Source organism: Barbatula barbatula (genome assembly GCF_947034865.1).
Source record: "Barbatula barbatula genome assembly, chromosome: 6".
NCBI classification, from domain to species: domain Eukaryota; kingdom Metazoa; phylum Chordata; class Actinopteri; order Cypriniformes; family Nemacheilidae; genus Barbatula; species Barbatula barbatula.
In genome coordinates, this window is record NC_136765.1 from 8,354,647 (window position 1) to 8,373,583 (window position 18,937).

General features: G+C 37.2%; 1 protein-coding gene across 1 annotated transcript; it reads right to left on the reverse strand.

Annotated features, from left to right (window-relative positions):
- Nucleotides 1–507: 507 nt before the first annotated feature.
- On the reverse strand, nucleotides 508–17,609 carry capn3a (calpain 3a, (p94)). The gene is made up of 21 exons (XM_079459397.1): nucleotides 17,322–17,609; nucleotides 15,916–15,985; nucleotides 15,417–15,535; nucleotides 15,196–15,329; nucleotides 14,627–14,795; nucleotides 14,467–14,550; nucleotides 13,331–13,419; nucleotides 12,431–12,508; nucleotides 7,541–7,701; nucleotides 7,273–7,442; nucleotides 7,171–7,182; nucleotides 6,788–6,996; nucleotides 4,567–4,603; nucleotides 3,569–3,646; nucleotides 3,333–3,390; nucleotides 3,187–3,251; nucleotides 2,995–3,063; nucleotides 2,833–2,911; nucleotides 2,619–2,735; nucleotides 1,578–1,636; nucleotides 508–1,430 (listed from the first exon to the last, which is right to left on the reverse strand). The coding sequence occupies exons 1-21, from the start codon at nucleotides 17,571–17,573 to the stop codon at nucleotides 1,404–1,406; spliced, it is 2,136 nt and encodes a 711-aa protein (XP_079315523.1). The 5' UTR covers nucleotides 17,574–17,609; the 3' UTR covers nucleotides 508–1,403.
- Nucleotides 17,610–18,937: the final 1,328 nt, after the last annotated feature.

The window sequence follows — 18,937 nt, forward strand, 5'->3', positions numbered from 1 at the left end:
CAAATATAATAATACATTTTAAAAAATTATATATTTCAATTATAATACATTATATTAAATAAATATTTCCTAAGTATATTTGCATGTTTGATTGTGTGTTTATAAATAAAAAATTCATATGCACAGTTTACAGATTGTATGTAAAAACGAATAAACTAAATTAATCGTTTGACAGCCCTATTATATTTTATTTTATATTCATATTAAATTACATTAAAACTATTCAGCAGTTATTTGTGCTTTTCGCGGAGGTTACCGGAAGTTAAGTTTGGGCCACATAATGTGTATGTTGTTGCCGCTGAAACCATCTCTATTTGCAACCAACCCTTTAACCAGACATATTTTTTTATGTTAGAAGATAAGTTCTAGCTAAAATTATATTATAAAAAATCTAAACAGTTCATATGCAGTATTAATATTAACTAAGAGACAAACACATTCGTTTTGAAACTGTAAGTTGCCCATTTTGCTAATAAGTAATAAAGAATCCAGCATCCAAACTTTTTTGTGTGAAAGCACTTCAACCAAGAACTTCACAATTGTTTATTTGGTTTAGCAAGTGAAGCGTGTACACTCATTTAAACAAATGTGTTGGTCTAGTCCATGCCCACAGTATAAAATAAAGACCCTGAACACTGCTGCCATCAGGCAGTCATAGGATTTGTGTGGCTTTGTGATGATTCTCATTTGGTTTTACTGTTTCTTATTTTCTATTATTACAGATTTTAAACAAGTCTCTGGAGAAATCATTTGAAAAGGGGATGGGAATGAGTTTATAGCCCTGATCTAAGTGTCCCACTCGTTCTTGGGTTTATATATTTTGTTTTTAAATGGGATCCAAGTAAACTGTATTGAAAAAATCAGTAGCATTTTGCATTTGCAAAGAAGTTTTATGACTGAGAAACCAGTTCCACTGATAAAAGGAAATGCAAAGTGGACCATAAGGATTACTAAGAAATTATAAGGTGAGATATGGAAACTGCTATTTAGTACAAACTCATGACATAAAGGCCCACATGATGCTTGTGAGGTAAATTCTGCCTGCAACACATAACGGACACCGAATCATCACTTATGTGAAAAGCATGTTGTGATGTATGAGGAATTGAGACAGAATACTGGTAACCATGTTGAAAATTACTCAAGTGACCCTGAAATGTTTCTTTCACACCCTGACTAAAAAGTGATAGCAATGCCTGGATTGCATGTTGGTTTCATCCATCATGTCGCCCCAGTACATAAAAGAATTAGTGATAATGTTTAAAGAATGAGACATTAGCTGATGGTCAGTGTGGGCTGAGGTACAGAGAAAGAGGTAACAGTAGTCTGGCACATCGAGTGATGAGGTAAGAGCTTGTAGTTCTGGTCCTTGCTGATGTCAGGCTCACCTGGATCCACATGATTTATGCATACATGGTTAGCTGGAGCCACTGTTCAATTGGAGAAAACCAAAATAACTGTTTAATATTTTGTAATCCAACTAAGCAACATCTTAAAATTATCATAAAATGTATTTTCGAAGAAATCCCTTTGGACAATTTTGGCACGTCTTAGATGTCCAAATGCTGTCCACTCACCTCAAGTACATTAAGTCTAATGGTGCCGTCTCCAACTTGATCAAAGGCCTGGAACGCTCCTGAAAACAAGAAAGGTTGACTTTATACATCACATTATTTACATTTATGAATTTGTCAGACGGCTCACAGTGCATTGAAGTAACTCCTTATCTAGTCTCGCGTAGCCAGACTGGAAGCCTTCACCGCTTTCTTTGGCCAAGGCCCGCCCAAGTGGCCATATGACTTACAGGTAAAGCAACTAAACACGTTTCGATCTAGTTTGCTTATTTAGTTATTCATTTATATTTATTATGCACTGATCTTTAACCCTACAACATTCAACTCGGTTATCTATTCAAACATTAAGTAGGAATTCCAAACTGGGTACATTTTACAATAAGGTCTGATGGATTGTGTTTGTGAACATTAGTAAATGCATCAGCTAACATAAACTAACGGCGTTATTATGCATTTCTTAATCTTTGTTCATTTTGGTTAACGTCAATACAACTTTAAACGTTAGTTCATTTTGCATTAACTCATATTAACAGATACAAATTTCGATTAAAGAAATGAATACAGTAAATGCTGTAAAATGAAATCCCATAAAAACGCTGGTGGCTGCTGAGGCGCCAGTTAAGTTCTGTACAATAATAGTTTGTTACGTAAAATTACGTGTTTTTTTCTTGTAAATTGGCAGTATTTTCTGTAATTTGATGTTTTACTGTATTTTAAATGTAAAAAAAATCTTGTTAAAAAAGGTAATTTCCAGGAAGGTGGGGGAACCGGTAAAACACTGCAAAGTTATTTTTTTTGTTTTTTGCAGTCCTTTTCTGTCCTTTTCTGCTTTTTTGCTGTTTTTAAAAAAGCATGAACATTTTTAAAATTTTGTACAGGGTTTTCTTACAAATCTATAAAATAAATTGTTTCTGTAAAATTAGTTTTTTTTTTACAGTATGTAGAAAATAATTTAGACCAAATGGCATATGTTTCAAAGAATGACAACAATATGTTTTACTGTACAAATGTCTGATACACCTATCAATTAGATCAACGACTTACTGAACATTCCCTCCAGTCGAACAAGACAGCTGATGAAACTGTCAAAGTCGACGTTCATGTTCTCATTGGCGTAGCGTATGGTGATGACGTCATACAGCTGGTTATTCAGACGGAACCCTGAATGGCACATAAGACAGGTGACTGTACAGTGACAGGTTTATCAGACTTCAGCATGACCACAGATAAACAGCATCAGCAAAACTTCTAAAATTACCTGCATCATTGATAGCATTTCTCATCTCATAGCTGCTGATGGTACCAGCATGATCAAAGTCATAGCGCTTGAAGATTCCCTACAGAGATAAGTGATGTCAATATGTGTCACAAACTGTTGCTTTATTAACCGTATATGGAACAGAATGGGGACCGTTCAAACCTGCCACTGTTTGATTTTATTCCATAAATGTTTAAACTCTTGTAGATTAAGTCTTCCTGTTCCGTCCATCTGTGGGATTAGGATTAAGAAAACATTGCCTATATTATCAGACAGCGTTACTGCTGTTTATAACCCAAATGTGAGAGGGGATGAGAGAGAATATCATTTTCAAAAGCTTAATACAAAGGATACGTCCATTAGGGCAATCATGCTTCTACAATTCTCCTGACTAAAGCCCTCGGTGTGCATGTCCTTATCTGTGAATAAGAGAGTTCCTTTAAAACAGAATGCAAATAAAACTTCAAATACAGATAAAATGATCATGGAAATATACTTACAATGAGTAAGTAACTTTTTCAAAACATCTTTGAGATCATTGGCTGAGATTTCCATTTGCTGTAATATATACATAGAAAAGAGAAGACGAATGTTGTATTCACCTCACAGTAATTGTTGCAGAGATTAAACTGTTGTGATGTTGTTACCACTGTTACCGCTGGCATGGCCATTTATTGTCCTACCCCACCACCATACTCACACTCCCCCCAGCGCTCACTGGCTCCCCAGTACTCACGTCCCTCGCAATCTGATGGAAGATGGACAGGAACTGCTGGTCCTCCTCACTCTCCTCCCCAGTGGAAGCTGGAGCCGGCTAAACGAATGTGACGGTGATAAATAAAGTATTTTATTTTAGCCTTTACAGATAAATGATGTGAATACTGACTACATTGTACACCATCATTAATTGAGGCAACCTGTCTCTTTAAGAGATGTTTTAATTTGTTAGTAAATGCATAAGCTAATATGAACTATATATAGAATGTATAGTTTTTCAGCATATATTAATATGTGTCCGTTATAATGGCAATGCAATCATGTTATGTTTACTAATATTAACTCACGTCAACAGATGCAACTTTTGATTAATTGTTTTTTATTTGCAAATGCCAAAATTATCAAACTAAGATTATAAAATGGTGTCTAAGTTAGTCATTCTGACATCACAGAAAATGATTGTAATTTAAACTGACTTGACAACCTTTTTTGAAAAGAAAATATAAGAAATATATGTGGACAGCTTCTTTACCGGGTTCTTCACAAATGAAGAGTTCAATGATTTGTGCTTTCCAGGGCGTTGCTATGCAATGCTACATTAGATGGCTGATAGTGTTTTGTGGGTATATGCCAGATAACTAGTATATAAAAAAGCCCACCATTATGTTGGTAAGACAGTTATTTTAAATCTGTGATATTGAAAAGAAAGGTTCCCATAGCCTAATAGGTAGCACAACGCATTAACAGAGCAACAGTCATGGGTTTGAGGGAACGTACATACTGATAAAATGTACTGTAAGTTGCTTTGGGGAAAAGTCTCTGCAAGATGTCAACGTAAGTTATATAATTATAAATGACACCTCTGACAAACACAAACAGTGCAGGACGAATTATGCACCAATGTTACAACTACTATAGAATTACTATACTAACAGTAAAACTTGCCTTTATGAGTGCAAGTACATGTCAGCTTTCACAACATTTAATTTCACGATTCATAGATGTTCAAGCACTTACCACTGGATGATCAGCCTCAATCCTGTTCTCTATCTCCCTGAGAGAGAAAAAAACAATAAACACTGGTCACCATAGTACAGAGCACGAAAACACTGAATTCTCAGCTTTTTTGCAGATATTCATCTTTCATTTTCCTCATATTTGATTTTATCTTCATGGCTTCATGATATAGACAGTGTATACATTCTTATGTTCGGCATTTTTGATAAATGGCCAAACAACAAATCCTCATTCTGCTAACATGTGTGTTTTCTTCTATGCCATTTGAGTGTATAAAACATTATACAAACAATTGAACTATTATTATTTTTAACATTTTACATTTTGTGCTCTTATACAATGTAATTAAACATGTTTACATGCTCTGACCGAACTCGTATTGGCTTAATCATAATAATATTAATAATAATAAATCATATTAAAATCATAATAGTAAAAATCTGTACTCTTTATGCTTGTACACTGAACAAAATTATAAACGCAACACTTTTGTTTTTGCCCCCCGTTTTCATGAGATGAACTCAAAGGTCTAGGACTTTTTCACAGGTGTGGCATATCAACATTCACAGTTGTGCCTTAGGCTGGTCACAATCAAAGCCCAGTTTTATCACACAGCACAATGCCACAGATGTCGCAAGTTTTGAGGGAGCGTGCAATTGGCATGCTGACTGCAGGAATGTCCACCAGAGCTGTTGCCAGTGAGTGGTTTGCTGATGTCAACGTTGTGGATCGAGTCGCCCTTGAAGGTGGTGAGGTTATGGTATGGGTAGGCGTATGTTATGGTCAACAAACACAGGTGCGTTTTATTGATGGCATTTTGAATGCACAGAGATACCGTGACGAGATCCAGAGGCCCATTCTTGTGCCATTCATCCACGACCATGTTGCATCATGATAATGCACGGACCGATGTTGCAAGGATCTGTACACAATTCTTGAAAGCTGAAAACATCCCAGTTCTTGCATGGCCAGCATGCTCAACAGACATGTCACCCATTGACCAAGTGTGGGATGCTCTGTATCGGCATATACGACAGCATGTTCCAGTTCCTGCCAATATCCAGCAACTTTGCACAGCCGTTGAAGAGGAGTGGACCAACATTCCACAGTCACGCTCAACAACCTCATCAACTCTATGGGAAGGAGATGTGTTGCACTGCGTGAGGCAAATGGTGGTCATACCAGATAGTGACTGGTTTTCAGACCCCCCCAGTACAGTAAAACTGGACATTTTAGAGTTGCATTTTATTGTGGCCAGCCTAAGGCAAACCTGTGCATAACTTTGAGTTCAGCTCAAAATTTCGGACCCCCCAATACAGTAAAACTGCACATTTGAGAGTGGCCTTTTATTGCGGCCAGTCTTATGGCAAATCTGTGCAATAATCATGCTGTCTAATCAGCATCTTGATATGCCACACCTGTGAGGTGGATGGATTATCTCTGCAAAGAAGAAGTGCTCACTAACACAGATTTAGACAGATTTGTGAACAATATCTGAGAGAAATAGACCTTATCTGTACAGAAAAAGTCTCATGAAAAATGGGGGCAAAAACAAAAGTGTTGAGTTTATCATTTTGTTCAGTGTATGTGAAAATGTAACAATTTGATTATGACAGGAACAGTAGTACATTTACAAAGCTGTGCTGTGACATCATTCTTATTATTCCTATTTTTCATCAGGACTTTAGACTCCAGCTTGAAACTGCAGAATCAGTAGCTTTCCACAGAGACCATCGTCAGTCCTTTGCATGCTTCTTTGTGCATCACATTGGATCAGAACTGAAAGGAAATGTTTACCAGAGGGTCCCAATATGTGGTGTTGCTTGTCCTAAAATAGATTCCATTACAGCCTCGAACTGGGGCCGATTTCTTCCAGCTCTACAAATCAAATTGTCGGAAAAAATGTTTTCCCTTGTGTTTTTTCACCCCTCCTCACTAAAGTGTGACTATTAAAACCTTATGTCAATATAACTATAGTGCTTGTATATTAAATGTAAATGCATTTTAGTCAAGCACCTCAACAAAAATTCAACAAAATGATGTTGAAAAAGTTGTCATGAGTATCAATGGCTGCTTTCAAGCCATATCAGAAGTTGTTCACCTATGGTGTTTAAAGGGACGGACAACTTCAAACCTACAGACATCCGGCAAACAAAGAAAAATCTGTAAAACGCTATCTGACATCTCTGTAAAGTAAAAATCTCCTTATTCTTTCACTCACTCAGAGGTGTTCCTCTTTTCAGAGAAGACACGGAGGATAAATTCGCCTTCCTGGTGGGGCTCGTAGGTGGAGGGAACAATAACGTACTCTCCAGGACTCAGGCAGAAACGCTGCGTCACCTCTCGTAGGTTGATGTAGGCCTTGGAACGGGCCTTGGAGTTGTTGGCCGTGAAGAAGTCCTTCTGCATGTGCTGCTTGTTTCCATGCATCTGAGAAAGAAAGGTTAATCTGATAGGTCATGATGGAGCTTATAAACTCTGTTGATAAAAAGTTCTAAACAAATCATATAAACTTTGGAAGGTGTGAATGCACAGAGGAATATACACAAGCCCTGAACCGAACACTGAAAGGGCTCCAAAATAATTGTCTTTACATTTTCATACCTCCTTCGGCACCTGTGGAGACATGGAAACAGTTAAAATGGCATTGAATGTGGTTTGTTAACCAACTATTTGTAAATGTGTTTGTTATCAATGTCAATGTACCTCATAGATGGAAAATCCAATGGTGAAGAGATTCGCACCCAACTTGCGTTCTCGACGTCTGTTTTTCTGCATCAAAGCAACAACGAAAGTGCAGGCTATTTCATCGTCCTCTGGATCATCATCTTCCTCGTGAAGACGCAGGCGGTATTGAGGGTTAGTCCAGAATGTGTCTGTAGTAGACCACACAAATAAAGAACAGGACATTTTTAACTAAAAGAAATGCAAGACTGCAGACAAATATGCAGTAATATATTACCGTAATACTTACCGGGATAATTTCTACATCCTCCAGCGGAGCAGCCCTTTACCCAGCGTCCCTCATTCACAGACACTGTCCATTTGTGTAATTTATCGTCCTCAAGAGCATCAGGGGTCAAGTTGCAGATCTCAATCTTGGTGTAATTTTTCTTAAAATCCTCAAATGACATCCTACACATAATACATATGACTTTTTAAGCAATAAGGCATGAGAGGATGCGCACTACTTACAATTCCCACCAGTACCTGTGTAGGATTACACATTTATAAAATGTTATATCTAGGTTCCAATGTAATTATATATAAACTAGGAAAGTTATGTGTGTTTTATATTTTGAGGTAAAGATGATGACATTCTAAGATCAAGTGAGGCAACCCAGGTGTCTGAGACATTACCCTTTTGTCTTTATGCATTTCCTGACCATTATGCAGGGTCCCAAGTTAATGGTGAATGCTAAACTGAAGGCACGGCTGTATCTTTTCTCTATGATAATGTGAAGGTATGGGCAATACTGTCAGGTTGATTGAATTAGCACCTATGCATTTGAATGACACTGAGATCAGAGCTGGGGAAAATTCCGGTAACATGCTTATTCTAGTACTGCATTTGCATGCATGTTTAGATTGTCTCCACTTCTAGGTATCCCTCCCACTTGAAAGGTATAAACTCTACGGTGCTGCGCTTAAATCAGATAAACTGATGCACAGTGAGCCCTCAATAAAGAGTAACTTCTGTGTGAAAGATATCCCAATGTCTCCTGGTCTCTGCTGCGATGAGGAAAAGGTTTCCTACAGATTTGTGCCATGACCCGGATAGAGCTAATCACCTGAATGCAGATTGAAACTTCAAGCTCAACAAAGATCGGACTTCATTCCATACTGAATCTTTCTGTACAACGAAGGATTGGTGAGTGCCACTCTATTCAAAAGAACCTTTAAGACCAGTACTAATTTGTTATCCTCTTTGCCATCAGAGAAGAGTTAACAGACAGCTGTAGGGTTTGCTTAACTAAGATATCCTTTGAAAATTATTTTAGAGATGAAGGTTATCCTCTGTTTAGGCAGGGAACAATAGATTTACATGCTATATTGGTTATCCTCTGTTCAGGCAGGGAAGATCAACATTACTTGTTAATATTTGTTACCCACTGTTTCGGCAGGGAAGACTTGGTTATCCTCTGCTCAGGCAGGGAAGATTAACATAACAACAAGAACTAACTAATGCGATCCATCCAGACAAGACTTGGTCTGTAGATGAGTGTAAAAAGGTACTAGGAGCATGTATTTGCAAGAAGAATGTGAAAGGCATTATATGTTGCCACAGAGAATTTGGTTTGGCGCTGGCTACACAACAGTCTCAGCGTAACTCAGAGCTAGAAGAACAGAACTAAGAGCTCCGTTCTAGAGTATCCTCTTTGACTAGGAAATTGAACCGCAACAAAGCTGCAGATAAAAGCTGATGTTTGAGAAGTTGGTCAGCCTGATAAAAATTATCATGACTTAAAAGCTTTCTTTGAAACAGATGTAGCAATCCAATCAGTCACTGATGTGCCTGATGATTCAGTGAAGGTATGTGGCGCTAGAAGAAGATCTCAGGGAACTGAGGAAATTGAAAGTGTTCTTCCCAACTCTTCTGTTTTCCATGTACAAACTGTTGCCAAAGCGCTAGGACCTAATAATATAGAGAGACTATACCAGAGCTTACCCTCAGCACGCGCACATTTGAATTTAGAAGAGCATTGATCAGCAAAATGCATCTCTATGACATGTCGTTAGATTTACATTTATGCATTTGGCAGACTCTTTTATCCAAAGGGACTTACATTCCATTCCATTCAATTATCCTATACATTTATACAGTACAAGGGTATCTGCAATCCCCTGGGATCGAAGCCACAACCTTGTGTTGTTAACACAATGCTCTTACCACTGAGCTGATGTCACAAATTCTAACTATATCTAAATCCAACAGTTTTGAGTCTGCTGTTACTTCTAAACTACAACATGCCAGTAGAGGTGATTTGAGATAAGGTGTTTTGAAAATTCTAAAGAAAATAATGGGACCCAAAATAGACTGGTCCAGAAGCACTAACTGTGTGCAAAGAAAAGAAGAAACTGTGAGTTAATACACTGAAAGGTTTTAACAGTAAGCTATAATTTACAGTGGAATAGGTGATGATCCTGAAAGTGTGCTAGATGACAAGGGACCCCTAGTCCGCATCTGGTCAGATGGCCTTGTAAACCGAGTAAGCCATGCCATTCCTTGATCTAACTTGGTCTAACAAACAGTCTTGTTAAAGACAAACAGTCCCTGTAACTCACCCATATTGCCCATCAAGAAATCCAATGGGACATGGAGACTCACTAAAGAGTAGCCAATAAGCATATTGATAAAATCACTCCTCTAGTAGCAGATCCATCTTCAATTTGTAATGACATACCATTAGATTGTAAAGTTTTTTCAGTAATCGATATGTCTAATGGATTATTTTCTGTACCCTTGCACTCTGACAACCCTACATGGTTAGCTTTCACAGTTGACTATGAGCAATACCAGTGGACACGTTTGCCGCAGGGATTTAAAAATTCCCCAACCATATACTATAAGGCTGTCAGACTTGATTTGTGTGACCCATAATGTCCAGTCAAACAGTCCACTTTGATTCAATATATGGATGCTATTTTGATTGCCTCAACAGATCACGAGGTACATCAAACTGAATTGGCAGCATTCTTGGACTGCAGAAAAAAACACACAAATGCAACTTTTTCAAAGCTCAAATTGCTCAAAGTCATGTTTCTGGGTCAAATAATTGGTGCAGGAAATCGATCCATTACACAGGATTGAGCTGCTTCAGTCGAAGTCATGCCTATGCCTACAAACATTAAAACACTCAGAAACACTTAGGAACAGCTGGTTACTGTAGACCTTGGATTAAGGACTATGCCTCGATTGCTCAACCACTCAATGACCAAAAGCCCAGGTTAAAGATTCCGATACTGATTGAATGGAAGAAATTCATCTCAAAGCTTTCAATGATTTGAAGACAGCACCAGCAATAGGAATTGCACAGTTTGATAGGCCTTTCGTGCTTTATGTCCATGAGCACTTAGGCTTTATGACTGCATGTCTAATGCAAAGTCATGGGGGCAGTTTATGCCCAATTCATTACTATTCTGGCAAAAATTTGACATAGAAAACTTGACATAGTCGCTTAAGATAAGGGACCATGTATTAGAGCATTTCAGGCAGTTCATCTAGCTCTTCAGGCTTCATCAGGAATCATATTAGGACAGACTGTAAACATGAGATGCCCTCATGCAGTGTCCACACTAATGGATCAAGCAAAATTCACTTCTGTCACAATGTAGGTCATGTAGTTTTCAATAGTGTGCCAGCAGTAACTACAGCAGCAACTCATACCCCAGCTCCACCAGGATCATATCGTCACCTGCAAGTTGATTACATATTATTGCCTCATTGTAAGGGGAAAAACTGATGCTTTGGTAGTAATAAACAATTTCTCGGCATGGATAGAAGCTTATTCAACAGGGCGTGCTACAGCTGCACATACTGCTAAATGTCCTTACCAGATTGCATTGACTCAGATCAAGGTACACACTTCACAGGACAAGTAGTCAAGGAAGTGGCTAAAATGATGAAGATTAAGTGGAATCTTCACTGCCCATACTGGCCACAAGCATCGGGACAGGTTGAACGAGAAAACAGAACAATCACAAGGAAGGAGTACCATGGGTTGAAGTGCTGTTAGCGGTACTGTATAGTACGAGAGCATCACCTAACAGATCAGTAGGACTGAGCCCTCATGAGATTATTGCTGGATGCCCAAAGCAGATGCCAGGTGTGATTATTCTTAGAAATGCGGATGTACACATTGCCTCAGATGCCCTGATCACTTACTGTGAAAACCTCACAAAGGCAGTACAGAGAGTTGAGTCATGTTGGCAGACTCCACCAGAAGGTGGACACATAATCATCCCACGTCAATGGGTCATGATAAAGTCATTCAAAAACCAGCCATTAGAACCTAAGTGGTCTGGACCACATCAAGTGGTGTTAATTACAGTAGTTTCAGTGTGTGTAAGGGAAGGAAAACCTGGAGGCATGTATCAAACTGTAAAGCTGTTCCCCACCTACAGGGATAGGATAGGACACGCAGGCCAGCGAGGAGCCCAGGGAAGAACCGAATGCAACAGGCTTCGGGCACAACCTTGCAGTGAAGATTTCCTCATAGGCCTTCCCCATCCACTAGTCCATCGTTACCTCACTGTTCTTTAGGTGTCGCAGGAATTAAGAAATAGGGAAAGAAGGAACAACAATAGCAGACTCAGACTGAACAAAGGATACAACCCTAGTATTTGCAGTCTTTCACCACAAATAATGTCCAGTCGTCTTTTGTTTTCTTTCTTACTCACAGATATCACGTGATGTCTGTTCCAAGACCCATACACACTGACATCCTCACCTGCCTATGAAGCCACGCTTAGACCGAGAATCACATACGGGAACTTAAGTCATCCATCAACATGATCAAGATTGCCGTACTAGTAATCATCATGGACATCACACTATGAAAGTAGACTCCAAAAACAACATATTCTTAGAGCATATTAAATAAAGAGTAACTTCTGTGTGAAAGACATCCCAATGTCTCCTGGTCTCTGCTGCGACGAGGAAAAAGTTGCCTACACCTGTTAGAACACACTCAAAATACTTAAATAACTCAAATAGTATACTGCTATGCAAAATATAACCATCAGTTAAAAATGATTCATCAAGTAATAAAGGTGGGCCATTCAGCATTAAGGACAGGACATATCCATTTAAAAAATGTTTCACTCTTTCATTAAGTGATGATGAACATTCACTTTAACTAACCAGAATTCTCCATCTTCTGCATTCTGCTGCTGGAGTTTCTCCCTTTCTGATTTAGGGATGGATTCCCACTCTTTTGAACTAAGGGAAAGAAATTACTGGAATGAGTTTTGATAAAATATGATAATTTTTTCAAAAGGGTTTTAAGGCTAAATGAATGAAAGTCACAAACGACTTCAATATTTCTCAGTCAAATATAATTTTAAATGAGAAAAAGCTTGTTTTTCACACCGAGTTGATATAATGTATTAAAGGCCATTCAGAAATGTAACTAGCATAGTCTGCTAAATGACTAAATCTCAATGTAAACAATGACAGTTGAAGGGAGGAGTTAAAGGGATATTTTAATACCAAATCAAAATTTCCCAATGTTTTACTCACCCTCAAGGCATCCTAACTGAATATGGGTTTCTTTTTGAAGAAGAATGCAGTCAGAGTTATAATATCACGTATTTTACTTCCAAGCGGTAAAATGGGAGTTTGGAGCTTCAAAAAGTGCATCCGTCGATCAAAGAACTGCTTAACACAGCACCGTGGTCTAAATAAAGGTCTTCCGTTTAAATGAAATACCCATATTTACAGCGCTATTAACGTTGATGTCCAGCTTTTATTCTTCAAGAAGAGAACCAAATTCGGTTAGGATGCCTTGAGGGTGAGTAAAACATGGGAACATTTTCATTTGGTAGTAAAGTATCCCTTTAATAGATGTTCTGCCCAAGCTGTTAAACTGATATCATCAGAGAAGGATTGCCACTCCAAAGCAAAAGTACATTTTCAGATTTTGATTAAAGACTGTTTTTGTGGATTGAAGAATATATTGGTTACAACAATACTAGTTATGTGCGCTACCAACGTAATTTGGGTCAAATTAGTTTTATGGGGACTATAAATGCAGTCACTCACTTATCACTCCATGGTCCGTTCCATTCGACTTGACCCCAGGGATTGCGTATACGAACCAGACGTACTTTTGATTCCTTATGCTGTTTACACTATAGACACATATCATCACATCATTAAAGAACATCAGGATGGTGACTTAGGAATTGCTTATACTACACTTCAACAAACTTACATTTAAATTATTAAAAGTAGAACTCACAGAAAATGAAAAATAATTGTTAATCCTTGTGTTTTGGAATTTAAATGACTTCTCTTCTGCACTACAAACTATTTTAAAGAAAATCCTTACTATTGTTTCCATATATTTACATATAGTTCAAGATTATGAAGTCCTCTGGGAGTATGTATAACAATACACAATACTGGGTTCACAATATGATTATATCACAGTATTTCTAATACAATTTTAAAATAAAAGATTACTAATTTTCAATATCAATTAAGGTTTAATTGAACCTGAGTGTAAATTAATTAAAATAATACTAAAATACATTGAAGTTTTAACATAAAATGTAAAATCAGAAAATAATTAATAAAGATAAACTCCAATATAATTAATACTATTTAATACATGGCTCGTTGGAATGCTTGATTCTGATTGGCCAGTCGGCACATTTGCAGGTTCGTTATTCCCAGATAACAACCTCTCAAAACTAATAACACACAGGAAACTGGATGCAGCAAATCATTTAGTTTTTTGACAAATAAGATATAAATATGTCTTTTAATAATATATATGACATTACATTTACAAATGATTAAACCAAATTGCCTCTTTGTGACATTTGAATATCATTTCTTAACTTAAAACCAAAAGTAAGCGGCATTTCCTTGCGGAAGGTCTGCATTCGAGCTAATAAAATTTCAAATTCACATTTCATGTCCAGTTTTTACTCATGTGCCATGTAGCCGTGTAATAAGCAGGATAATGTACAAGCAGCCGGCTGTTATCCCGAAAAAAAAACCTTTAGTCTGATCACACTTATTTCTGCGATAAAAAACGGCTGCTTTTACATTATCCATTACATATCAGTGCGCGGCTTAAGAAAATATGGAATCAATGACCCTTTGGAGTGTTTTTTGGAACTTAATAGCCACAGTGATCTATTTCTTTTAGTTAAAAACACAAGTAATACCTCCTCAACAGCAGTCACAGAGTAGGCATGGCCCTTCACAAGCCCTGTTGTAGTGCGGGTTTCAAAGCGGACTGGAACCAGGGACTGTGGATAAAACATGACCTGGTTTCATAATCATACAATATATTGGGATCAGCAAGTAAAAATATGTTTTACTTACATCAATGGAGCAACCCATGAGGGAGCCTCTCTCCAGAGCTTTCTGCATGATCTTATACAGCACTTTGGGTGCCTCCTTCATTTCATAAAATTCAGTAACACCTCCAGTGAAGTCTTCCATACCTTCAGCAGTGTTCCCACCCTTAAGGGCCTCATAGGAGCCATGAAGCCTGAACAACAATTCACAAACTAAAACTGTCAGAGGTTTTGTTGCCAAGTTCTTGTTTTATTTTCATTGTTATATAGGCTGATGTAGTTAACCTGCATAAACCTTGACTCCAAAAGGCATTAAAAAGAAATTGTTTACAATTGCTTTGTTTTACAGTGTACTTAAAGTGCCCTACACTCAACAAAATATTGCAATATATTTGAAGGGTCCGATACTATTCTGTAAGGTCTCAAGATTAACATGAGATATACAGAAACTGTCTGAGTAGGGCAGCTATAATAAAATAAGCATGTTTTTGACTGATTCAACTGTTACTTGGTTAGTTCTTGTTATTGTTTACTTTGACCAAGTTGATGCCTTTGATCAACCAAAAACTGTCTTTGATTTGCACAGACACTTACTTGGCATAAGCTTTTTCCAAGAGAGCGCTCCAGAATTCATTCCTCTCAGCAGATTTGGTGAACACCAGTTGGTTGTTAATAGTGGGAATGCGGTCATCAACGACAACATCTACCCAGTCTCCATAACGCCAAAACTGAATTGGAACATTTGTGATTGTTAAGAGTCACCATTTAAATTAAGGATTTATAAAGATTGTATATGTTTGTTAAACAACACTTACTTGGAAATGAAAAATTCCAGCATAGCCCTCTGAGAAACTTTGCTCTTGAGGTACAACACGATACAGCAGCTTCTCATTTAGAGTTAGACATGCGATAGCTGCAAGCAACCAGCAGTCTCCTACAGACACAGAAACATCATCAAAGATTGCTTATACATATTTATAACATTTACTATTAGTAAAAACAGGAGCCCACACTGCTGACCTCAGCGGTTTTAGATTGTCTGGGAGAACGTGCCAGTTTGGTAATCTATGCATTAGCAACCTTTGTGTCTTTGCTCTCTTTTATCACCCATGTGTGGAACACAACAATGGGAAGCGCTGTAGTTGGATTCCCTTCTAACAGAGTAAACAATATAGAGGTGTCCCCACTGGACTATAAGCCTTTATGCAGGGGCCAGAGAGAGGTACCCGCTGCCATAAAGCTGCACTGTGACCTTTAATATACTCCAGAGACAAAAGTAAAAGTGAGTTATGTACTGTACAGTGATAATCTTACCCAGATCGCCCTGGCAGATATCTGTCCTGCTAGCACCTCCAACAATGAACTGTGGATTTTCAGATATCTCCTACAAGGACACATCATCAAAAACGTTCATGTATCTTAACCTCCAGTAATAATTTATAAATATATATGTATATATATATATGTATGTGTGTGTGTATGTTTCCGTAAATAAAGAAATATACCGTAAAATATTTTTTTTCTGTAAAATTATAAGATACAAGGATATATATTAAATAGTTTTCCCCATTTTCCTTGTAAATGTGTTGTCTTGTTCTGCAATTTTATAATTTTTGATCGTATTTCAAAATGTACCTGTAAAATAACGGGTGGTTACACTTCAGTGTAGGGGGCAATTCTCACTATTAACTAGTGGTTATTAGCATGCACATTGGCTGTTTATTAGTATTTATAAAGCATTTATTCTGCATGACCATACTATACAACCCTAATCCTACCCAATACCTACACCTAACAACTACCTTACTAACTATTAATGAGCAACAAATTAAGAGTTTATTTGGGGAAAAGTCGTAGTTAATGGTTTGTAAATAGCGAGAATTGTCCCCTATACTGAAGTGTGACCTAACAGGTATTCCCAGTAAAATGACACTTTGCCCCTATTTTCTTGCCCTGTTGCGGTCTTTTTCTGTAATTGTATGTGTTATGACTGTATTTTAAAAAATACATTTACGTGGAAAATTTCCGGTTTGCATTTTATTCACTTTTAGCTTTAAATGAGTTATTTAGCTTGCATTAGTAGCTACATGAATACTTCTATACGATTTATTAATCTTAGTTCATGTTAATATTAGCATTTACTAATACTTTTTTCAAATCAAAAGATAGTTGTTAACATTTTAATGCATGTGAACACCTAATGAATGCACATATGTACAATTCCATTGACATTAGATATCAAAGATGAATAAATGCTCAAACATATGATGTTTATCGTTGTGTTTTGTTTTCCTTTTTTTATTGTTTACCTTATTAAAGTGTTACCGTTTTTTAACAAATGTGATTTAAGATAGGAAAATGACAAATATTAACCAGGCTATATGTTGTCCATGTTGCTTGAATTCAGATACAGTAAACATATTGTTGCTGTCCTTTGGAAACCTTGGATGTTCAAATTCAAAGTTTTTCATGAAACTGTTCTTATTAAATGATTTAATACTGTAAGTTGACAATATTTTTCTCTGGATAGATATTTGCAAAACCCAGTGACAAACATAAAGGATGACTAAAAATAATGATCTATGGCAAAAAAATCACTAAATATGGACATACTATGGGTTTCAAAAGGACAGCAGCAATCTCAATTATATTATTTATCCATAGGTTTTTATGACATATTGATTTAAAAATGGAATAATTAACAGTCCTCTCCCCCCTACCTTGGGCCGCTTCCAGATGATGTTCTTGACTTTGCTGGATTTGTGGCCCAACTCTTTGTAGCCAAGAGACTCCACAGTAGCAGGAAAGGTCTCATCCTCGAAAGGCGTTTTCTTCTGTAGATACTCCTGTCTAAGGACGTTGTAGTCCTGACCGCTGAAACGGATGGGTTTGCTCAACGATCCTTCTCCATCTCTTCTCTCTCGCTTCCGGATTAACCGGTCGCAAAAGAAACCAGACGGTGTGTAAGGCATCTCACGTCTCGCTGTGATAGTGTTTTTTTAAAGATCGAAAAACTGCCTTTTGCCACCACCACTTAAGTCTCGTAAACCAAAAGTCCCTGGCATAAATTCAAACAGCTGACCTCTGATTGGATGTGCTGTTATATGACACACCTGTCATGTGCTCTTGGAGTTAGAGGAAGTGTGAACACACATTGCATACCTACGGACATACACAAACTGCAACAGTTTTCTCTTTGGGTCGCTTCCATTGGCTGAAAAACAATGAGCATTTGGTGATAGTTGTGCTCACGTACCGTCATTGTAGGGCCACACAAAGGAGAGCTTCCAGCCAAAGAGAGGCCAGTGAGATGGCCTGCCTCAGCAGAAGGCATTCACAGGCTCTAAATCTGTTCTCAATTGAGTTCAGCATTAAGCACTCTCAGCATAACCACAGTGGGCTCATCCTTACTTCACAAAAGTATCGTTTAAAATGGATGTTTCAAAGTATTGCGTATACCAAAGTATTACCTCAAAGACATCGCATTGTCATTGCGACACATTGCGTCACATTTTGATATGAATTCTTTTGGGAGACAAAGCAGACAAAGCAACCTTAGGATCATAGGTGAGATATCAATATTAGGTGGTTTAAATACCCATGTCAAGTCTCTTTAAAGTCTCTTTTTTTGTATTTTAAAGCATAGTTTTTCATGGTCAGGCAAGTGGATTGTCAAATCCATAACCATCCAAATTCATACATTCATACATGAAAATTCAGCAACTATTTTACAATCTATAAAGAGGCATTCCTTCTTCCTTTGTTGGGTTTTATTGCTCCTGGTTTAATTCACAGAAATCCATCAAATTATGTCTCAAAAACTTGCGTCCTCTTTGTCAAATCCATAACGCATGAATTTTTCTCTTTTTTTAAATGAGATAAACTCGTCCATCAACTGATATTTCTTTAATGTCTGGACTCTATCATCAGGGCTGATTCAATATATTAGTAATAAATAGATTGTTGAAGAATTTATAATTCAAGTTACATTTATTCATTTGGCAGACGCTTTTATCCAAAGCGACTTACAAGTTTTGGATAATGTGAGTAAATCCCAATTTTACTAGACAATGCTTTAGCAGCAACAACATCAACAGACGTTGACCGCAACAAAGAATCAATAACAGTTGAGTAGTTTTAATTAAATGAAATATAATTCATATATATTATAAAATGTTAATATAAATGAACAATAAAATAAACTATTATATTACTAGCCAATAGCCAGACTGATATCCAAACAGACCAGATGTTAAAAAAGATTTTATATATAAGAATCCATAATTCATATAGTAAACTTGCTTCATAAATTCTTAACACTCTCAAAACATTCACC